The sequence below is a fragment of the Oenanthe melanoleuca genome, chromosome 8 (genome assembly GCF_029582105.1).
Source record: "Oenanthe melanoleuca isolate GR-GAL-2019-014 chromosome 8, OMel1.0, whole genome shotgun sequence".
NCBI lineage: Eukaryota > Metazoa > Chordata > Aves > Passeriformes > Muscicapidae > Oenanthe > Oenanthe melanoleuca.
This window is the reverse complement of record NC_079342.1, coordinates 27,552,973-27,577,544: the sequence shown is the minus strand read 5'-3', so window position 1 is coordinate 27,577,544 and position 24,572 is coordinate 27,552,973. Positions and strand designations below refer to the sequence as shown.

Sequence of the window (24,572 nt, the reverse complement as noted above, 5' to 3'; positions counted from 1 at the left end):
GACAACGCTGTGCTAAGCAACAGATTCACCATTCCAGTCACAGTGATAGGAATTTGAAAAATTGAAGATCCTACAGGAAAGATCCCACAGGGAGAAATTACACATTATTGTAACTACAGTTTTGCTTCAGGGGCCCTGGAATCTGGGAGTTTAGCTCCAGATCCAAATGCTGCACTTTGGACTGATTTCTGCAAAGCAATTTTGCCATCCTGCTAATGTCCTTGTGGAGAGATCAAGAAGAGAGAGAAAGGCACAAACACTTCAGAATGACAAGTATGCTCTTAATTACAGTGACAGGCATCAAGAGAGAGTACAAGATAATAACTGGCTATGTCTTAATTTTGGGAAAAAGATTATGATCCAGATTAAATGGATACTTCTTTCCTATTCCCTGCACATCAGCACCGCACGCGTCACTTCAGTCTCTACTTTTCTCATTTGGAGATAGAACAATCTTCCAATTAAATCACGTATCTAATTAGCCTGTAATTGTAGGAGGGATACCAACTGTGACTTGCCTCTACTGATTTTGGTAGCAAGAAGCTGCTGCTCTCTCAGCTGTGATCAAACAGATTTGTCACTAGGACGTGATGGTGGAGGCCACCTTGTTTGACCCCTTTCCCTGACCTGTGAAACCTGTTAAAACTGGCACAGACCCTCCCTGAAGGCCAAGGGATTTGGCATCCCCAGACCAGAGCCACTCCTGGGTCTGCAGGTGGCACACCACCATCCTGGAGAAACAGAGTGTACAGGGAAACTCTGCATCATTAACTGGGGGAAATGGAAGGCTTTAAGGTGACATTTGCAAAGGAGAATGAAAGGAGGGCAGCAGCAATCTTCTCCCAAGGCTCCTACCCCTACCATGCTGGGATTTGCTAGTGGAGGTAGCCACTGGTTAATCAAATCCAGCTTTCTTGCTCAGTTTTCTCCCAAAATTTGCTTTCTGTGTATATACAGCATTTACTCCAGCTGCAAATCCATGCTGCTAAAAAGAAACAGCCAAGCTTAGAGGCAGCTTACCATAATGGAGTGCAGTCTGGCCTTCCCCATCCTGAAAAAGAGAAAGAGATTTGATTTTAGAGGTGTAGGCAACATTGTGGTAATACAAGTAAATCCCAGTTTTAAATAAATAGGCTGAATCACAGCATCATTTTAATTGACCAGACAAACAGCCAGGACACCCAGCTACCCGACAGCTGGGATCTGAATCATCATCCACCATCACTCCCTATTGATGGATAATCAATATCTATCCACCCGTAGCAGTGCGTGGATCACGTCATGACGTGAGTATAATTCAGTTCATACTGTTATCACTTCCAGCCCATAAAAATGAAGAATTTCAGTCCTATGGCCTCACTCTGGGATTCTTACTACTCCTGATGCTTTAGTGCAAGATGCTTCAGTGCAAACCCAGCTTTGACCAACTACTTGAAAGAAGGGTAAAGCATTGGGATGCTCACATAGCTCAGTGCACTGCACTCTTCAGCACAAGGGAGCACACAGGGGGAAAAAAAACCAGTTCCTTCCACCTGAATAAATCTTAGGTCCCTGCCTTCAGAATTTAGGTCTACTCCAATACTCAGGTTAAATTCTGTCAACTCAGGGCACAGTGCTCAGGGATGAGAGCAAGTTGCCAAACATCCTTGTGAAACACCTGCAGCGCAAGGGCAAAGCAAACTGCATGATTTGTTGGTGTTGGCACACAGCTTCCTGATCCAGCTAACACTTAAGCCACTGCATCAGCTGCACTGCTTTGGGAAGTGTGTCCCCTCCCCAGATTCCTGTGTCCCCTCTCCAGGGTCCTGCCACAGCAGATGCCTTACATCCAGCACTGCAAACCCAGGCATCTCACCCTGACACAGCCTCATCCTGCCACCAGAACAGGTGAAATAACAGAAGGAAAGAATTACTGGCCTCTTTGCTTTCACTACCCCAACCAGGATTAGCCTCTAATTCAGTTCTTTGCCTCCTTAATTTATTTGCATCTGTCTGTGGTGACTTAAGTTTTTAATTACCATCATCTTGGGGATTAAGGTGCAAATTCTACAGTTTGCTGTAGATTCTGGAGTAGGTGAAAGAGAAAAGAATAGGAAAACAGGTAGAAATTCCACTCATAGCTGGAAGTCTTCAGGTTTCCCAGTGTGTTACTCTGTTTGATATTAAGCCTGTTGAGCTGAGGAATTAGGAATGACATGTTTTTTGGGGTGGGAGATGCCATGCTTTGCTCTGTGACACTGCACCATCACAACAACCACAGCAGTAACAGGGATAAAAAGCCAGATGTAACAGGCATCTGCTGCCTAAATGCCCATTTCATGTCTCTTCCAAGCAAAAGGGTGGGAAGTCAGATTTTTCTTTCCATGTGCCACTACGTCCCCTTCATGTCACTCACAGCAGTGTTTGAAGACATCTCATTTCAGGAGCCTATTTCTGCCCAAACTGTGGGAAGCATAATGCAAATGGGTGTCATTAGATGGTACCACAAACCAAAGAACTGAGGGAATCACAGACAGCATCCATTGATTATCCCACACTAATAAGGTAACCAATGTGAGCCAGTGCCCCTGAGCTCTCCCTAAGCACATGCCTGCTTGTAGCACAGAGCCAGCACTGACTTCAGCAAAATATGGAGCAGGGCTGGGGAAGGACAGGTGGGAGTGCTCCAAATGAGTTATTGGAAAGGCAGGATGTCAAATGTGTGGGCTGGGGGATGGGAATCCAGCTCCCCTCTGCATCAGCACCTCCAAGACTGCAGCCAACAAAACCCACAGGTGAATGGGACTGGAGCCATGCAGAAGAAACCCCTTCCCCCTGGAATGCTTTGCTGCAGAACTCCCTATTAAAACACATAGGACTGCTCCAGGAATGCTGCAGATATTTGTTCCTCTTCCAAAGGCCTGCAGAAAGCACTGCTGTTTCAGCAGCTGGCTGGGGATAACAAGGTTTTTTATTTCTCTTAGATGTACTTCCTGGCATCTGCTGGGCTAAGGAGGGAGCACAGGTCCCGGCATAGGAAATGCGTCTCTTTAATCCCAGTGTGGTTTTTAAAAAGAACTATTAATCCAATGTTATGCAAACATGGTTTGCACTTTATTTATGCTGCGGATTTTCCCCCTGCTTTGAGCCTGCCCAATGGCCAAATGCTATTTGTTACACTTCTCAGATGCCGTGCTGTTTGCTTCTATTTCCTCTGTGACAAATTTTAATCCAGGTAAATGGAAAAAGCTCTAGTGTGGTCACTCACTAAAGGCCTTGAAAGCCCTCGGGAAGCTGCTGATCTCAATCCCTCTTTGATTTGGCTTTTTGGAGCACTGTGGCTAATTGCAGCCTGATGTACCAGGCTGCTCCAAGTATGGCAATGCTGAGCCTTCAGAGCAAAACGGTCACACCTGGAGGCTAATCAAAGATGGGCTGTGAAAGTCAGGATTATGGCTCCCTTTGTGGGAATTATGTGAAACAAACACTGCCTGCCAGGCACTGGAAGTGTCTGTTTTGCAATCAAACACGATGTGCAGAAGATGAGTGAAGATGAATTGTATCTTGCCTTGGTGCAAGGGATATTTCCTGATGTGCAACACAAAGCAGTGGCCTCTTGAGCACCTTAAGGTCCTTTTCCCAAGATGTGTCTGTGCTGGGATGGATGATCCCAAACAATGAATGGGCAGGTACAAGCCTCAGTCCTCACCCCACTGGCACCAGTCAGTGCCTCTGGAGCGCATCCTCCACAGCTGGGAGGAACACAGAGATGTCGGCAGTGATCAGATGGATCCTCTCAGCAGATGGACCAAAGAGAAGGTGCTGAGAAAGGAAGCTGATGTGGGTGAGTGGGAAAGAGGACACAGGCAGCTCTGGGCCAACATTGAGTCAGGATGCCTCAGAGAAATGCCTCTTAATGCCTCTGTATCAGCTGGGAAAATGTCACTGTCAAGGGTTAAAAAGGAGGAAACCTGCTCTGATTCAGTGAACTTCAGCACAAAAGAGGGGAAAAGCCAGGCTCAAAGCAACAATACATCTTCTGTAAAGGCTTGCAAGGCACTGGCAGGCCCTTGTCCCAGAGCCCTTTTAGCAATTCTCCATCTGTAAAAAGGAGGAACTGGAAATGGCAGAACCGACATAGGAAGACAGAAAATGACCAGGAAGGAAAGACCATGACACACTCAAATGTAGGAATGCTCAGTCCCAGACACATTACTGACCAACTGATCTGATTCCAAGATTTCCTCTTGCCTCCTAATGCCATGTGCCATCCCTGGTGGCTTCTACAGCCTCCTGGCACATCTGGCCATGTCAGGGTGACAGCTGAGCTGCATGGCCTTTCTGGGACATGAAAACCCAAATGTCCATATCTACCAAACCCATCAAAACAAAGATGCTACAAAATCATAGGTACTTCCTACATGCAAGGTCTGTGACAGATGTCACTCAATGAAAATCCAACTACCAGTGGATAACTTATTGGATAACAGGATTTTGTTCTGCTCCTGAGAAATTTAAGCAAGAGAAATGGGAGAAGATGGACCGGGCGCAGATGGACCAACTGTCTTATCTGCTAAGTGGTACCATGGCTGCTGCACGTGAATTCTGTCTTATAAGTGATAGGATTATATTGGTGTTGCTATCCCATGTTCATTCCTTCAGAATTCCTGTTCCCTGCTTAACCTAACACAAGTTCTGGACTGAAGGGCAGAGACAAGGAAATGGCTTGGCTAAACCTGCTGAGATGCTGTGCACTCTGTAAGACAAGATTGCTGCTGCTTTGCCATTTCAAGTAGACTTTGACTGGCCAATGTCTGACTGGCTTCATGGGACAGTTTTTAAACAGTGCTGCATAAGCACTGATAGCTCAGAGCTGCTTCATTCACTCTCCAGGCTTGTGTGCAGTGGGAGGGTGGCCTGGAGGGAGATACTGCCTTTTCCTCCATCTCACGTGTTTCATTTAGCACCAGTGGAGAAAGAGGAAAAGCAAATTCATGCTGGTTACCTGGGTGAGCTTTGGTCCAGCCTGGTCCCATACTGGTGATGAAGCTGGGGCTGGATCCTCCACACCAGCACAAGGGTCTGTAGGGGATGCACACCTCGAGTGCTGCTCCACACTGAGACCTCACCTAGATTCCTCCAATCACCTCCCAAGCACAGCAGGAAACCTCTAACCCTGCCCTTTCGAGGGGTAGCACATGTGTTCTTTATTTTAAGGTATTTTTCACCCATATTACCTTTTCTTTCTGCTCATTTGTGGCACCTTCTAAGGTGCACACTCGTTCCCATTGACAGACTCTGAATGCTGGCAGGGATTGCAGGAGATAAGAACGATGAGGTGATAAGAGTGTTTAACAGCACTGGGTCCTGGGCAGCATGATGGGCCAGAGGGAAGATAAATATTTACACTACATCTTTAGAAGGTGAATGAATAAAAAGGGCCAGAATAATACAGACTCTGAACAAGCACCGGTGCTTAGGAGCTGTAATATAAATCTCTGCAGCCTCATGACACACACTCACTCAAGCCAGGGAGATGAAAAATAGCAAGAAAATACTTCCCTCCACTTTTAAAAAGGGTTTTATTTCTCATTTATTTCTACTTTAGACTTCAACTTCCCAACAATTTACTTTAACCTCATCATCATCATCTTATTCTCTCTCTGAAATTTTCTCTCCAAGAAGACTGAGCTCAATACAGCAGAATTTACATGCTAATACCCACCAATACTAAAACTAGGCAATGGGGGCTAATATAACCAGTCTGAACTCCACCAGATGATTTAGCAGCAGACATCTCCATGTGCATCCCTGGTCCCAACTCCAAGGCAGCTCAGGCACTCTCCAAGGACCAACACCATGGGACAAAGGATACAGAGCAATCTCTGCTAGAAGCAAAACCAAAAAGCATGCACTGGTCATAAACAGCTGTTTTTTAGGGATTGCAAATAACCCAGGCTGACAAGTGCAGGCCATCCTCTTAACTTTGGTTCCTCATTAACTCTCCCACCTCCCCTGCGTGTGTGCAGGTTTGGCAGGGATCCCTTTGTCACTGAGCTGTCCCTCTCCAAGAGCTCTCAGCTCTCTCCTCTGCTCACTTCCTCCCATTCTGACCGTTTCCTGCACTGTGCCAGGCAGATATCCCCGAGGATGGAAGGTGCTAGACAGATTTTTATCATCACCTCTCAGGCCCTTCTCCAGAGCCTACTGCCAGGCTATCATTTAGCCTATCTTCTAAGTGCCTCACAGATAAATTAGATCTGCATAGAGAAGCAATTATTACATTTCTAATGGCATGAACCCTTACAGCACAATCTGCTACTGAAAGGCAAAGAAAATTGCATTAGCTTTTGTTTGATTCAAAATTATGATCAAGGGAAGAGGGATGTTGAAGCCCTTTAAAGCCAAGCTTCTGAGCTGGGGATTTTTCCATCTGGGAACCTCCCTGGCTGTATTCACTGCTGGAGCTCATACTCGTGGTTCATTTAAGAGCACTAATTTGGAGAAGCTGCTGTTAAAAGCAGATCTAAGAAAGCTGAGAGAGAAGAGGATGCCCAGGAACCACCCCTGGCTCCCTCCTGAAGCCTGCATTTGCTAATGCTCCCAAACGCCCCCAGCCCGAGGAGTTCAGTGTGCCAGGGTTACGCTAATCCCTCATCGCCCTAGTTTCTAACTGGTGCTGTACCTAAATTTCCAAGTGCAATTTCAATGGGATTTATCACATCTACTATGATCAGCATGTAGTGCTGCTGGCACAGATACAGGCTCTCAATATCCCACTGCAGACATGGCTGTCATTAATTGCAGAACAAACTGATTTCTGAACCTATGCAGCAACACTCAAACTCTCAGGGATGTTTTGCTGTTGAGCATTTTCAACCCCACTCTGTGCCCAGCTGTGTATTAGGACATATTTATAGGTTATCCAAATAATATTTGCTACTGCCTGTTACTTTCAGCACCAGGCATCTTGCTGCTCATCAAACAAGTGTGCTGGTGCAATAGAAAAGCTGCCAGGAAGCTGCAGGGATCAAAAATATGTTTGGAGGAGTCAATGCCTGAAGCTGTAGCAAGTGTCATCACACTGTGGCTGAGCCAGTCCCCGACAAACCACACAAATACCATCCCAAGCTATGGACAGGATGATATTCCAAAGGGCAGGATGCTAAAACCTCTCTTCTGAGGGTGCTTCCCTGCCCCCTCCCTGCATAAAAGTTAGTGCTCCTCTACTGCTTTATCACTTTAGCATGGCTGAGGCAGATACCTGCTTATTTAAGGGGCAGGATAAATGGGCTGAGACAGCTTTCCCATCCCCAATTCACTAGGGAACGCTTGGAAATTCCACCTGACACCGGGACCGCTCTGTGCTCTTAAACAATCTCCCGTCTGATCCGATTGTTCCCCAGTGGGGAGGCAGGCTGCAGCTAGCTCAAGAGTCATTGATTGGATTAACAGCCTAATTCCCAACAGATGAATAGAATACTGATGTCTTGTCAGCCCACATCATAGAAGGAAAACACAATCTGCTTCTACAGCCCGAAATTTAACCCTTTGCTTCCCTGCTCCCCCCTCCCTGGGGCTGGATGCAGGGTCCAGCACTTTCAGCTGGAGATCTTACCTATTTGAATGAGAAAAGATTTATTAACCTTCGGGACACTTTGCCTAATCATCAACATGCCATGGGATCACATGCTATTTTCTGTAAGAAACCCTCTTTTTCACCCTTTCCACCCAGAAGACATTCATACCTATTATTTTTTCTTCTCTCTTTTCCCACCTGCCAATACAGGGAATGCCGTATGCTTCACAGTAAGCTGCTGAAAATTCATCAGCTTAGTGATACTTATCCTGAAATACACAGATATTGAACGTTTTCCGAGTCTATCATTTGATCAGGAGGATGGATCAGCCTGGAAAGGAACACCCAGCTGTGCTGCAGAGAGGCATCCCTGCAAGGCCCTCTCCCTGCAGCAGCTCTTGGCAAGCCATGGGGCATGGGAATGAAGTGGGTACATCATCTGCTCTTGGAGAGCTCCCGTTCTCCACCTCCTAATGGAGACACTAATGTTTTCTTACCTCATAGAAAGACTGTGATAAGAAATTAATTGCTACTGGTCAAATGTTCACTACCACAGCAGCAGGGCTGTGTGCATATTAAAGAGATTCTCCAAGAACAAAATTTATTTATGGACTCCTTGGCATTGTCTGCATTTATTTCCTTGTTCAGGAGATAAGAATAAATAAAAATCATCAGATTTTAAGGAATTCATTCACAATGACCCTATTTTTGTCTCAGAACACTGGGGTCCATAATGCTGTGGGGTTTTTTGTTTCCAACACTTACCTTTCATGCTTGCATTTGCAAAACAGGCAGGTATGTGAGGGTGTTACTGTGAGGGTGGGGAGATCCTAGCACAGCTTTCTCAGAGAAACTGTGGCTGCCCCACCCCTGGAAGTGATCAAAGCTGGGCTGGATGGGGCTCTGAGCAACCTGGTCTAGTGGAAGGTGTACTTGCCCATAGCAGGAGTTTGGATCTGTATGGCCTTAAGGTCCCTTCCAACCCAAGCCACTCTTAAGATTCTATATACTTTTGAAGATTGCAAGGTGTGCATCACCCAAGGTAAGCCAGGCTGTGCTGTGAAGCAGAAATAAGGTATTTCCAGTCTTATTTGGATTTTGCAACTCATGTGCAGAGTGGAAACACTCCCTCCATTTTTCCTTAACTCTAACAAACTAATTAGCCCAGGCCTAACATGACTAATAGGAGAGAAAGCATGAAAGGATAGAAGTGCACACCTTTCTTTTCCCCTTTCTATAACCAATACCTGCTAGTCATGACAGTTTTCTAGACTACAGGATGTCATAAAATTATTATGCATATAATAAACCTGCTAGGAGACTGAACGAAAGAAACAGTCCTTCCCCCTCCTGGTTTCCAGCACATCAGCCTTACAGATAGTCCTGTCTTCAGAAAGACAGGGAGTCTCTGTGCTCACAACATGGGCAGTGGGGAGGCATTTATTACAGAGCTGCCCTACCCAAAATAATTAGCCAGAAATGCCTCATCGACTCAAACAATTCAATTAATGCCCTATTAGTATTTTAAAGTGGTTCAAATTATCAGCTCTTTTTACAATTTGAAACCATAATGTTTAATTTTCATCCCAGATGTGAATTGCTCCAGAATGGCAATAAATAAATAAATCCAACGAGCCTCATCCAGCCCAGCCCCTGTCCTGCAATACGTGTGCATTGTATATTCACAAATCCAGGTTAAGGATGGGGACTGGGGCAGTTGTGCCCTGGAACTAGCAGACTGCAGGTTTTATAAATACATACAGAAATAATTAAAATCTAAGGGGTTTAGAAGGGTTAATCTCCTTTAAATAATCCCTGCCACAAAGCCTGTAAAGTCACTGCTGGCACGATGCCCGCGTGGGACCGGCTGTCGGGTATCAGGACAGCACGTGTGGATGGGAGCAGGGAGATTAGGAGGCAGCACTGCCACAGTGGCCCATCAATGCTGCTGCCCCACAGATGGCTGCCCAGGCACTGCCCAGGGGCTGGGAACGCTGGAGCAGGGCTGGACTCAGCACCAACCAGCAAGATAACATGTCACTTGCTCCACCTGATTAAAGAGAGAGAAGGAAGCTTGATTAGGCTGCTAAACTTAACAGCAGAGACAGCTGAGAGTATTGCTGCCACTGCTTGGTTCAACTCAGCCCTTGCTGGCTGCAAGGAAAATGCTGGCTGATACTTACTTAATGGAATTCAGGGCTTTGGAAGTAAGACCTTTGCCTCTGCAGGCTTGAACCTAAAGCCCTCCATGATGGAAAAGATGTTGCACTTTTAATTGTCAACTCTAATGGCTCAGAACTTCCACTCTGCCTTTCCAGATGTCCTCTTTGTAGAACCTGTCATTTCAAGCCAACAACTGAGTGGCCATGAGAGAGAAAGAAATCCAGAAGAAAGCTGAGAACCATCCCTGTGTGGGCTAAAGCAGTGCCTGTCCCAAACCCACGGGTTTGATTCCCTTGATGTGGATGAAGGCAGGCTTAGCTGAAATGCCCAGGAATGCCACGGCAGAGCTGGAGCACTGTCAGAGAGGTTGTGTCGTGAGGACAGGCATGGCTGCAATTAAAGCCAAGTCACAATGTGCTGCAGGAGGAGCAGAGGTGCTGCTACCAGCCCAGAGAGCTTTTTCTCCTTCAAGTCAGTGAGGATAAAGACTCTTCTGGTCCCATAAACCTTCCTTGGCTTGGTGTGCAAAATCAGCACTTTCCACGTTGAGACATTCTGAAGCATCCTCTGAACTCATTAGATGAGATCTGGATTTTATTAAGCCAAGCTTGAGAAAGCCTGGGTTAGCAGGGAAGGTGAGTTCCAGTGGCACACAGCCCTCAGCATAAAAGGCATATTTTTTCTCTTTTTCCTTCAGAGCCAGGAACCTTGCTCAGACATCTCAAAGCACCTGAGGATAGTGCTGTGCCCTGCAGCCTCCAGACAGCCTTTCCTTTCCGAGCACGCCTGTTTCTTAAGGATGATGACTCCTCTTTGTGGCTAATCTGGAATTAGAGAGGACGTTTGCACACTCACAGCCGTCTGCCAGAGGGGGAAGGCATCAGAGCCTGGATCCTGCCCTCAAGTGGACCACTGCCAGGGAGAAGCCAACTGCATGTGTTGACTTAAGACGCTCCCATCTCATCACCTCAAAGGGTTGCTGTTTTTGTGACATCCAGCAGCCTTTTAGCAGCCCCCATGAATTGTATTAGTAGCTGCTTTACCATTTGTTATTTTATAAGGCATGAAGCTGCTCTTTCATTTGCTCATGCACCAGCAAATACAACTACACATCAGACTCTGAAAACTCATTCTATGATCACTGGGGCTGTTTCCTGATGGAAGAAAGGAGGAATAAATAGTGAGGGAAAAGGTTTGTTGGTACTGCTTATTCACAGGCAGTCAGGTTTCCAAACAGCTATTAATGAAGTGCTACTACTAAAGAAAGAAAAAGGAAAAATGTCTGGAGAAGACTGCCTCAGGACATCAAACTGTATCAGTAACTGGGATTTCTAGACGGAGCCACAGTGCTATTAAAATACAGCTGAACTAAGTACTTGCAGTTTGGTCTGTCATTAGGTATTTAGTGAGATGCAAAATTGATCTTCACTTTAAAGGGCTCTTTCAAAGTCTAGAGGCAGCAGTTGCTCTCTCCCTGTGCTGTATAATAGAGGTGCTCCTAATGAAATTCAGCAGGAACTGAGGGAACCAGGGAAAACCGCAGCCAACTTTATAAGAGGCAGATTTATGTTCAGGGGTGTCCTGCTCTTTGAATGAGTTATTCTGCACAGGGCAGGGATAGCAGGTTCTCCATTCATGGGTTGTACAAGCGTGGCAGAAGGTCAAGTTCCCTGGTGGTGCTCGGCCTGAGCCGAGGGCTGGGGTTGCTGTCACATCTGGGGCTGGGCTGAGCAGCTTCATCCCATTTCCTACTCAAGCAGCCCAGGGAGCCCCCAGAACTGGGCCCAGCCCACTGGAGCAGATGGCAGGTGCTGGTGGTGGCAGCCAACGTGGGCCAGCGCTGAACCAGTGACCCAGAGGTGAAAGGCTCCGTATCTCCCATTATCAATCCCCAGAGCCCCCTCCAAAGTAAGTGTTGATACATTAATCTTTCTGACTGATGGAAACAAACTGCAAATATAACATTCCACAGGGGAATCTTTATTTATATTGAGCCTGTATCATGCTTAAAAACATAAAGTTAAGGGCAGGCTTGGGTTTCAGCCTTCCATCAGAAATGCTCCTAGTTAATGCCACCCTTTTTCCCTTCCAAGTACCAAATTTAAAGAGCACGTCATCATGCATTAGTCTGAGCACAGCCCCAGTGTGGATGGCTGCAGTAAATAATAAACTGGTGTTTGTGTTTCCTGCTGTGCATGTCTGTCCTCCTAAATAGTTTAATAACAAAAGAGTATATTTCCAAGCCCTGCTGGAGTGCCTCGATGAAGCATGTGGTGTAGGATAAATACCTCCACATCAGGACACTTTTCAAAGCCATCAAGCAGAGGGGGCAGTCTGTTGTGGGTTTTTTTAAAACTGCACAAGCTAATGCTTTAAGAGTGTCTTGATGGAATCAGTGAAATTGGATTGTCCCCCCATTTGCTGGCCTAAAACAAGCCTTTTTTTATTTATCCCATTAGAGGAACACAAGAGAAACCTTTTAAATGTCACTAAAATTTTCCCTGCATTGCAAAACCCAGTCAAAAGGGTTTTAATTTTCCCTGAGACCTCTTAAGTAATGCAGTATGTCAAGATTTAATACCTTGTGTGTAGAGGATTGTCTGTATTCTGTGCTGCTTCACCAGGGTGACTCCATAGGGTCGGTCCTGGTCACTGGATTTGGTCCCTGTCAGCACTGAGCTGCTCGAACAGCCCACATCACTTCAGATCAGGTCTGCTGAACGAACAGGCAAGTGGAAACGAGATGAGACGCAGCTTTCCCTGGACCAGTCCAGGACTAGCAAAAATTCAGCAGTGCTGCTCACTCTCCAGTGATTTTGTTCTGTGACTTGGGACTCTCAGGTTTTGGGAAAGCCTGTAATTTTTAGGCTTTATTCACTTTATTTATAGGTGAACCAGGGAGAATTGTCAAGAGGCGCTTTTGCACATAAGGCTCCACATTCCCCTGGGTTATTTAATAAGACAAACAGGGCAATATCACAAACAAAGCCTAGGATTGCAAACTGGCAGGGCACAACACACTAAAACACATTGGCTAAAGATTGCAACAGGACCATAAAACCTTTGAAGGCTGGGCTGATGCCCGCTCCAACCTTGCTGTCCCAAGGACTGAGGGCATTAAAATGGCTTCTCAGGGCCTCTTGAAGCTCATCCCACTTGTCAACCATCCTGGGAGCTCTGGGTGATCTGACTTCCCAAAGCAATCCCAACTAGTAACATTTGCTACTAAAATACACATTTTTTTTTGCTCCTGTGGCATATGGAAGCTCTCTATCCATGCTGTCCATGTTTCTTTTTGCAGACAGTGAACATGTCATACCACAGTGGTAAAGTGGGATACCAAATCATTTTAGGCTGAGTGTGTAATTCTCCCCAAGCCTGGTTTTGCAGAGAAAAGAGGAATAGGTGGGCAATAAGCTTCCAGGCTGGAGTATGTGAGTCTCCAGTCTCTTGTCCCTGAATTCACATGGGTGCACTGAGAGCTGGGAAAGGTGCAGAGCCCAGGTGATGAAGCAAGAGGAGGCACATCCCAGCCTCTCAAACAGTCCAGATAAAACACACCTCTGAGACCAAGACACTGCCTACTGATCTTCCCTGTAGGGTTGTATAATCTATTTTACAAAATGTCAAAATCCAGCATGAAAATTGGAAAAAGGGGGTAGGGAAAAAAAAAAAAGAAAAAACAATCAGACCGGCTGGTTACTGGACCAGGGGCTGTGTTAAAAGGATCAGAAGGTGGTGGGCCAAGCAGTGGGGGAGGGAATGGGATAAAGTAGTGGGTCTAATCAAATCAGTTGAAAAAGCTGCAGCCTCTCAGAGTTAACCTTGCCAATCAGGGAGCCGGCGGGAGCATGTCTGCGCACATTAAAGCGGGAGCGCGTCCTTGAACCCGCCGTGTTCCCCGTCCTCCCCGCAGCCCACGCGCCCCGCACCCTCGCAGACAGCAGCAGGAAAGCCCAGGATTAGGCTCCCTCCTCAGCCTCCTCAAGTGGAAGTCAGCATGGCAAAGGTAGCTAAGATGCTTCCCTGTGATTAGAGGTGAGCCCACGGGATTAAGCCGGCAAGAGTTGGAGAAATGTTAAAAACAAACAAACCAACAAACGGAACAAAAGGAGAAGCCCTCCCATTGACAAATGCTGCTGCATTCAGCCTGGCAGCTGTGAGAGGCATTACTAACCTTCACTAATGACTGAGGGCACTGAAGGCACTTTAAAATAAATATTCACTGGGAATTACACAGGTAATCTAAAGGGATTACCCTGCTGCCTTAACAGGTCCATAAACTAAGCATTAAATGGTCCACACAAGTGTTTGCATTAATTTTGACCCAAATCAACCCTTCTGCTAAAAGCTTTGGAAAGCCAGATTCGATTTTGGAAACCACGTGTCTGCTCTGAGTTAGCATTCTTATAAATTCCTCCAGATCCTCTGTTTTCTAAAGGAAAAATAGGGCTGAGCTCTGGGAAGCCAGGAGCCTGCCAGCAGCCAGGGAAAGGCTTTAGCAGAAACACACACTGCCACATAATCCAGTCCCTGTGGTAAAAGCACCTGTGTTCAGAGTTTTGGCTCCAGCCTGTCTTCCCTGGGGAGACAGGGAATGCCCAGCATGGGGAGAAGGAACTCTGCTATAGAGAGTGGGACAAACCCTGTGCCTCAGTTTCCCCACGTGTAAAATGTCAGTGCCTTCCAGCTGGGGCACTTGTCCCTGTGCCTCAGACTCCTGGAGGGCAATTTCAGCTGGACCAGGGCTGTGTGTCTGAGTGAGAGCAGGAGCTGAGGCCAGAGAGGCTGAATGGTGCTCCTGTGCACCAAGTAAAGCTCCTGAGAATAACTTCATTGTCAATACCTGAAAAAGTACAGTCTAAAAACACACAGATGCCTTAAAGCTACCATTCACAATGCCTAAATTGCATTTGAATCCAAAGATCCTATCAGAAAGAAAGGGAATAAATACAAGCAGGCATTTCAGACACAGACCTGGATAAAGGACTCAGGGTCTTCCTAATTACCCAGTTTTGTAGAAAATTAGGAAAGTGAGAGACATGATCATGCCTCAAGCAGAAAAATATGCCACACCAATGGATCTGAAGTCCTTGGAGTCCTTCTGGGTCCTCTGTACAACTCAGGGTAAAGAAGAGTCAAACACAGTGGGAAGGCGGCAGGGTAAGCAGTCCAGAAAAAGCTCCGTTTTTAAAAAGCTCACTATTACTGAGGCAGTAATGTGCAATTTTAGTATTTTCTAAAGACTTTTTTCAGGAGTTTCTGCCTTTTTTATTTTTTGTAAGGTTAGAAAAAGCCATGAAAGTCTAACTGTCTAACTGGTAAAACCTAATTTCACAGAAAATCTTCTTTGAAAGCCTTGGCAATATAAGTGGAAGTGCTATCTGAAGGCAGTGTGGAAGAGTGATCTAATAGCAGCATTTTAAACTCAAATGCCAGGCAAACAGTAAGAACCAGTAAAGCCAGCTTTACACATCCTCAAATGAAAAATCATCCCACTAAATGAGATTTCTTCCCCCTGAAATAACTATTTTTCATGAACTCCTGAATATATGCTATAAAAAAATTAGCAGATATAAACAACTTCTCTCTTTAAAGAAGATGAATTCTCCCCCTTACTTTTTAAATAAACAACTAGCCTTGAAGTTTTCTTTATGTACCATAAGCAAATGATAAAGGGAAATAGATCAACATCCTCCTCACTGAGGAGACCTGAAGCCTCTAACAGGGATCCAGGGTACCTGCAGAGCATTGCAGGCCTAAAATTGGCAGGAGTCACATGCAGGTGTCTGTGAACAGGGAACACCTGTGGGTCTGACTAGTATTTACTGGTTTGTGCTGCAGCCCAAGGATGTGAGTGGAAGGGGAGGTATTTTAGCAGTCAGTCACTTCTGCTGCAGCCTTCCTCAAAGCAACAGGAAGGCTCCTAGCCACATTAAAAATGGATATTCAACTACCAGCTGATTCTAGAAAAGCTCCATCAGAAAGCCACCAATCAATCCAGGAAAGCTCACCCTACTGCACATCCTGGTCATGCCACAAAGCCTCCCAGGGCCTAAAGCAGACTGGAAATGATGGCTCAAAGCTTCAGTTTGTACTGAATGCAGCAGCCCTCAACACCTAATTCCATCTACCAAGAGTTTATGCAAGTAAAGCCCTTCTGTGGGCTGCATCAATGCCTGATGCCTAATGAATACTAAACTTGGATCTACAAATGCCCTGATCACCTTATTTTCCTGGGTTGATATAGGCAACAAGGTTGGGAATAGCTGGGCAATATCTAGAAAGAAAGTTTTATTTTTTTCCCAGGACTCCCACAGTTTCCTAAGGAGAATGGGTGATTATTGACTTTCACTACCCTCCCTCACAAAACCTTTTCTGCAGAACTCCAAGTCCTGTAACCAGGACTTCTAGCTCCCACACTCCTTTTACTATTCTACTAATTGTTCTCCAAAACTTCCCCCACATCTTGTGACCCTGTGAAGGGAGAAGTCCCCATGTCTGTGATTTTTATGCAGTTGTAGCTCTCATTGGAGCAACTGTGCAACAGCAAAAAATTCAAAGATAGACAGCTTTCCTGGGTGGCTTTTCACACCTTGAGTGCTCAGGAGACAATACCCTTCTCTGAGAGGAGGCACAGTACTGGGGAGAGATGGTACATATTAATTTCTAAAAGAGGATTTTAATCATGCAACGTCCTCTGCAGTCGCACAGAATTTAATCTCATTGCTGACAGTGGGTGATGGGGGAGCATGTTAAGTGGAAAAGTTGTATTCCAGACCTTCTTGCAGATATGTGCTACAGGCAGTCCCTTGGGAGGAAGAAAATGACCCAAACCTGTCTCTGTGGCTGCTGACCACCCTGGCCTGGGCCATATCCACTCACAGTGCAGAAATGCAAGCACATTCTCAAAGTTCTGCACAAGGTTCAAGTACACGTGGTAATACAGTTAGCATTTATCAAGCCTTACTTTACAAATATTGATTTATTAATCTAGGCAAGACCCAGGGATATACACACATAGTATTGCCATGTTGGTTACAGAGACTGAGACACACAGAAAAACCCCACTGTCTGACTTGCTCAAGGTCGAACGAGGAAGAGCGCCCAGAGCCAGGATTAGTTTGGGGATGCTGAGCTCCCAGCACTGTGCTGTGGCTGTCAGGACACACTGTCCTTTTCCACACTAAGTCTTCCCTCTTCTAAGATCTGGCTTCATCTACGTCTATGTTTAAGGACACTTACTTCCACTTTGTGATATGGGAAGGAAACACTGAAGTTGAAAACCATAAGCTGAGAACTCAGACTCTCCCAGCTGCTACAGAGAGCCACCATGACTGGGCTGGCACCTGCTTTTGCACAGTTATCTTCAGTCTTCTCCCTCCTCTGCTTGCAGGCTGCTTAACCACTCCTGGCCAATGGAACAATTAAGTGTTAAAGACAAAAATCCCAAAGGAATTAATATAATCTGTTTCACCAGTTTTTAATGGGACCTTCAAGTACAACTTCTTATATAAACTCTGAATCATTAAAAAATTCTCTTTTAGAAGTTTCCATGAGAGAGAAGAATGTTGGTGACAATCAATACCTAGGATGGGTGAAATCCAATGCTTTTTTGCCTCTCTAAAATAAAAAAAATACTTCCCTAATAGATTAAAAGTTAGGACACCCCAAGTGATGACCCAACAGAATACAAATCCATAAAATCCATACATTCAATGAAAAAGGATGTGTGTTTTCAAGCAGCATACATCTGATGGCTACATTTTAAAGCAAGTCAAAGTACTGACCAGGTAAGTCACCCAAAACATCCTTTTGAGATATTAGACCAGCTTTGGACTCCTAATGGATAAATATTAAGTATGAGACAACAACAGATCTACTGGCTCTAAAATGCTTAGGAATTAGAAAGAATGACTATATGCTTTTGTACAACAGCCTTGCCTGTAGTATGGGAGAACTGTAAAAAGTTAAAGCATCTGAGTGACAAATGCAGGCTAAATCTGAAGGAGTGGCTTTTAGAAGACAAGGAATTAGGAGAATCCTGCAGAACTCTGCAGGAAAATCATGGCAAGGCTCTAGGCACAGTTCTCTGTGATTTATGCTGCTGAATGCACGGGATGTTCTGTCCACTCTCAGCTGGCCTGGAACACGGGAAATGTTGCTGCTCAGGCAGCCAAAGTCGAGCCCAAAGCCTCAGGGCAGACAACAGACAGCATGAAAAAAGAGGATACAACTTCATCCAATACTGAATGCTTAATGACAGAATTAAGGCCTATGTTTCGTCCTTGTCTTTCTCCAGTTGCTCCTTGCTTTTCCTCCTGAAATCCGATTTTTGTTAACAAAACTGAGGAAAGTTGACTACCTGAATGTGCCAGACAGTCTCCTTTAAGTAGTATGCAATACATACATACAAAGAAAATTCTATTCAGTTTTTCCTTTCAAAACCAAACACACCCCACTTATGATGTGATTTTAATTTATTTTTTAAGAAGCAGAGAAGTCTAACAGAGAAGAAATGTCTCATTTGCTGTTTTCTATCCTGATTCAAATCTAAAAAATAGGAATGTTAATAGACAATAGGGTAAACTACATAATTAAGCAAACATGGGCATTGTATACCTGATTAGCAAATGAGGAATAAATTTACTATAAAGGCTATATTTATCTACAAATTAACATATTTTAATGACTACTAACCAACAAAAATCAACCTTTCCTTAGAAAAATAAGCGAAAACTAGATATAAATTGATTATTAACTGAATTAAGTCAATCTTACCCTGTCAGAATCTCCCTCATTAGAGTCACTCTTGGACGCAGAGCTGCTGCTCTGTGGTGTGGCCACCCAGGCAAACACAAAATGATGCAGTGCCAAAGGTACAGTGACACACAGCACCTTCCCAGCACATCCACCCCAAATTACACGACAGGCTCCCAAACTAAGCATATCCACTAATGCATAGAGCAAATTAATTTGTCCTATTTTCCTCTATTAAACAAGCAGAAAAAAAAGTGAGTCCCTATAAGAGCCTGAACCATTTAGAGAATCTGGTGAAGCCCGACTGATTTTCATTTCTTAGAAAAAAAAATTAAAATTGTGTTTAAATGTAAAGCAACTGGTTGCAGCATTGTGGGATTAGTTGGATGAATCCTTCTGTGGATATAATCAGCTTAATGGCAACAAAGATCACAGTGCAGTTAGTGCAGCTGTGACACTCAGAGCATTGCACCAAAAGGGGAAGGTTTGCACCAAGCTGGAACAGTCCCTTTTTATTTCCAGCCTCTTTTATTTCCAGCCTCTTTCCCTCTCCCTCTCTCTCTTTCTGCAGTCAACATCCCATCAGCTCCATTAGCATGAAAGAATTAAGGAGGGAAATGGGTAGGGTGGAGCAATTTACGTCTGTGGGTCAGCATACTTACACAGCGTCATATAATTCAATTAAATGGACAAATAAAGTGGTGCTAGTTGTTTTCCAAACTCAGGTTAATTTTAACTTAATTCCCTCACTGCTGTGGGCCAAAGGGCTGTCTGAGGCTGCCTTACACGTGGCTAAATGGCCAGCTGGCTGTTATGGAACAGACAAGCTCTTCAGAGCATCCTTACTCTCAGGATATTCTTAGTACCCTCATCTTACCACAAAAAAAACTGAACTTCAGATTAAAATTGAAGACTTGATTCCCCTAATTACAGCTCTATTTGCACTGGCAAATTAATTGCTTTAGTTATTAATTAGTTATTAATTTAGTTATTAATTGTTATACCCTCTGCCATCGTTACATTGCAAAAACACCCTGAACAGTAGAACACAATGGGTGGGAGATTTTAGCTTGTCCTGTAAGAAATTAGGAAATGCTATTTTCTAGACTTCTTAAATTAAGACTTCCATCATTCAATCCACTAGTCTACCTAAAATAGACAGTATTAACACTTACAAAAAATAATCAACTAAATCCTAATTTAGTAACCGCTAACTATTCTCTTTCTGGGTTTTGCTTCCTCTGGGACAAAACTCCTGAGATGCAGGTGAATGCACTAATGACTCAAAACAGCTGAGGGTAAATACAGAAGACCCACAGATCTATTATAAGGAGGAAACTGATGGATATGTTGCTAAGCAGGAACACCTTAGGAATAAGCTCATTGCTGTAGAGCTTGCTAAGGTCTTCCCTCTTAGTTGGTACCACTCAGGCCCGTGCAGTTTATGGAACCAGGCCTGTGAAGGAGAACTAATTTCCATTTGCAGAATAAAGACCTTTTTCAGCATCACAATGTTTTGAAGCCCTTAAAATAAATCAGTGCTTGAAGATCCGCTGCACTTTCCATAAATAATGCAAGTGTTCCTCCTCTGCCACGGCCAAAACTTCCCGTTTCCATAATATCAGAGCAACACCCCCTGTCAACCTCCCCACCAGGAATACTTGCACTTCAGCACTTCTGCATGGATATAATTTGTAAAGTGCTAGGCAAATAAGCACACTCTGAATTGGGAAATGTTCTTGACAGACCACCTGGCACAAAGCTTTCAAGCCCACCAGGAACGTCGGGAGGCCAGATCTGCACGTGTCAAGTCCATCACCTTCGGAGGCTTTCAGAGTTTTGCTTTTTGTGACGCTACAAAATGCATCTCCAGAGCCATTATATGAATTAGTTGGAAAGGGGTAGGGGGGAAGGAGGAGTAGCTAAGAACAGCAATACACCCTGTGAGGACATTTAGAAGCATCTGGCTCAGAGATATTAAGAAAGGAAGGAAAAATTAATCATGCCGGCTGGGAAAAAAAGCCTGGCATCAGCACAGCCACCTTGTCATAAGGCAGATATTAATAATGTGAACCCCTAGGGAACACTCAGACATCTGAAAGATCCACTTGTTGGCTCTCACTGAGCAGGCAGGTTTAACTGATGCCTCTTTGAAACCTTCTGAATCTTTCTGCTAAAACACTGCTTAGGATGTTGGCTTTTTTTTTTTTTTTTTTAGCAGAAAAGAACCCTCAGCGCTAAAGATCAGGTATTTCCTGCATTCCTTGCTTTTTTCCAAATGGTATCAAAGACATGATGACTAACACTTTGTAGACCTGTAGGTCAGCTGTACAGTAGCTACAAAGAACATGGCAAAGAAATGGAGGTGAAAACTAGCTGAGTGTTTTGAAAAGAGAAGAAGCAAAAAGGCTCTTGCTGGAACAGGAGAAACCACACCTGGCCAGGACACCACAACTTAGATACTGGATTAGATTAGGGTCAGAGTAGAATATAAATTAGTGGCAGTAACAATAACTAGAACTCATGTTATGAAGAAAATTTATTAAGACAACAAAACAGGGTGAAACCCTCCTTTTTTTGCTGCCTGAAAGCCAACATGACAAAAGAACCACTGATCTGCCTGGATTTGGGAAATGAGGAAAATGCTAAAAGCACACCAGGCACCCCCAGTATTGTATTTCTGATCTCTGGGACCAACTGTGACTTGCAGCTCCCGATTCCCAGGACACACAGCTGAGCCACTGCAGTGTAGCACCAGCTACAAACCAAGTGTCTCAAAGACCAAATGATGATAGAAAAGATGTTTCTGTGCTATCTGATGATGCAGGAGATGCTACCATTGAAGCTATCAAGAAGTCACATCAAACAAGATGGGTTGTGGCTGGCAAATCTATATGGACAATTCCCCCAGCTTGGGAATAGTGTTCAGAAATTCTTTGTTTAAAAACAGCAAACTCCTGTCCTGGAGACCAGAACTCTACCAGGTGTTTTCAGTAGCTGGGCACGAGATTGAAAGCATCATCCATTCAGAAATGAGTGCCATTGTCTGCTTGAGTCAGAACCAATTTTGCAGCTGGATGACCATGTTTTAAAACCACCCTATCCCAGAAGGAAATTCTTCCTGCATGGGGTACAGCTGTGATACATTCCTATGCAAATGAAGCAATTTTCTCTTTTTTCTATGAAAAGTCTCCCATTTCTTCTCCATCACTGATTCTTCCTCCCAAAGGACTTGGTAAAATGTAGCACTTGCAGGGGTTTTTTTAAACTGATCCCAGCAAGGGACACAGCCCTAGGACACAAGCCAGTAAAAGTCCCATTGACTTAAGCAAGGAATTCATGTGTTTATCCTTTGCCAGAAGTCCTCAGTAATGACACCTTCCCATCCTTTATATCCTCAGTAAGACTCCTTCTGCCATGACCCTCGGTGTCACCGCTGTCTGGCATTGCTTGGGGAAGCCATGAGCCAAGAATACCATTTTTCTGCTGATCTCTGTTTTGTTCTCTTACTTCCATTCACTCAGCCTTTCCATTTGCACTACCTGTGGCACTGCATCTGATGCCAAGATGATCTCTTTGGGACAGGGATGGTCTTTGCTCTTGCCTAATGCCTTGACTTATAATTTAAATGGGCACAAGAGGAACACTTGAACTGACAGGCAAAAAAAGGTAATTTAAACCCTGTTTAATTGACTAGTTTATATATCTTCCATTTTTTACTCCATACACATTTATAACCTTTACAGTGTGGTTTATCCCAACTCACTGGGCTTAGGAAGTTGTTTTTTCCAGCTAATGAGAGCAAACTGACTACATTCACACTTAACTTTTCTGTCTGAGAAGTAAAATGAATGATTTAAAGTCATCACAGCTCTGAATTTTTCTTTGGCTGTGAAAGATCCAGACCAAAACTGCCTCCAAGGTTTAAATTAACCTTTTACTCTGCAATTAGAACTGGAGGTAAGGGTGTATGTGATCACTTCCCATCACTCCAAAAACAAGCCCTTAGTCATTAAGCTGTGAAAAATGGATCATTTGCAATTGCTGAGCCATAACTTTACAAACCCCTTCTGAGTCTGACCACTGGAATTCAAAGTGTAATGCTCAATTTCATACCACTTTAGAATCCAAATTACCATGTAACCTGTGAGCACTGCTTGAAGATATCCCCACAATAGCAGCAGGAATAGGATGTCACAGAGAAGAGAACCAGGCAGCTTTGGAAGATCTGACTTCTGCCTCAGATTCCATCTACACAGTCCAAATGTGATTAAAAACTGAGTTAAAAAAACAAAATAAACAAACAAACAACAAAGGAAAAGGAAAAGGAAAAGGAAAAGGAAAAGGAAAAGGAAAAGGAAAAGGAAAAGGAAAAGGAAAAGGAAAAGGAAAAGGAAAAGGAAAAAGGAAAAAGGAAAGGAAATTGAGATTTCCTGAACACAGGTAACCCAGCTTCTGGCTGAGTCCCAGCACACGTGTCGAAGTTTCTTTGTAGCACGTTCCAGCCTATTGCTTTCTGAAACACTTTGCTTGTCTCCCTTCTGTGTCAGATAAATATTTGTCAACCAGTCCAAACTCCTTCCTTCCTGTTTTGTTCATTAATCCCTACCTGGATTTCAGGACTGTGCTGAAAGAGAGACTTTCCAGTCACCAAGCCAGGGAAGGAAAATGCCCACAGTCTGAGCTGGGGCTTTCCTCCTCTTCCAGCACCTCACACTCACACGGAGCTCATGACTAACCGTGCTCAGCCTTGCTGCCAGCAGCAGGGACATGGGGGGTTTGCTCCACCAGACCTCCAACTCAGTCTTGGACAACAATAACCTTAAACTTTATTCCCATTCCTTTCCCCTGCCTCACAAAAATACTGCTGGATGTATAGTAAAGGCAGTAAATATCATAGGGAGGGGGAAAAAATCAATTAAAAGAAATTTGCAAACCATTGTGTTAGAGCATCTCACTTAAAGCAGACACTTTTTATCTGCAGGGCAAGTTAATTGCAGTACTATCATGGCAGTAACATTGTGCATCACAGAAGATGATAAAACTTTTAAGGGTATTTATTGTGAGCACACTAAATCTAAGACTGTACCCCACAAATTAATTTACAAGGGTGGCAGAAGTCAGCTGGCTAGAGCTGCTATTGCTAATAGCTAGAAAAGACCCACTTAATCACTTTGCATTTTTATTTGCAGAAGATAAAGAAACATTTCTTTCACTAATAGTTTCATGCTTGTTTCATCTCATTTTATCCAGACTGCAGGATCTGTTTAATTTCATTTCATCAGTTTTCTAAGGTTCTTAAAAGTACCATATTTTTATAATCTTGTTATATCCATGAGATAAAAAACGATTATTTGCCCCACCATTTCCCAAATGGGAAACCACAGCAGAAAGAAATCAAGTGACTTGTTCAAGGTCACGCTGGAATTCTGTAGCAAAACTGGAGAATTAGAAACCTAAACTTGACTCTGAAAAGAGCCATAAACAGAATTTCTTCACTGAATCTACAGATATTCTACAGATCTAGGCATCTACTGCTTTGTTTTTTAATAACATATATAACTGTAGAAACCCAGTTCTGAATGGACAGATCTTGTTACTTCTCTCAGAGGAAAAAACCAGCAAATTCTCTCACCTGCATCGCAGGTGTGGCTCTATGGAGAGAAAAAAATCCTTATGATCATACTTAATTTATTTTCCTCCTAAACCTTAGCAGAGCTGTAACTCAAGCTAAAATACAATATCAAAGTTCTGTGCATTCAAGATGTGTTGCTCACGAGAACTTGCTGTTAAGTCATGTATTGTTCAGTGCCTGGATATTTCTGTTAGTTTTTATATACAGCAAAATAAATCACTCAGCCTCTTCTCCCTTTGATGACAGTTGTCAGTGCAGCTTTGTTTGCAGTGTTTAACAGCCTCAGGAACTTTTTGCTCCTGTACAGGCTGGGCAGGAATGAAGCAGAAGCATACAAATAATCAAACAAAAATCTGGAGAGTGAAACCACCAGCTTAGCAGGTGCCATGGATGGGACAATATAATACTAGAATAGCAAGTAGTAGATAATCACAGTAGTAATCACAGTAGCATACA

At 44.1% G+C, this 24,572-nt stretch overlaps 1 protein-coding gene across 1 annotated transcript in view; it reads right to left on the bottom strand.

The window, feature by feature from the left end:
• Positions 1-24,572, bottom strand: part of ACBD6 (acyl-CoA binding domain containing 6) — an 80,393-nt gene that overhangs the window by 3,470 nt on the left and 52,351 nt on the right. Inside the window, exon 6 of the mRNA XM_056497972.1 lies at positions 1,021-1,051. Coding sequence (XP_056353947.1) covers positions 1,021-1,051 — 31 coding nt within the window. The remainder of the gene's footprint in view (positions 1-1,020; positions 1,052-24,572) is intronic.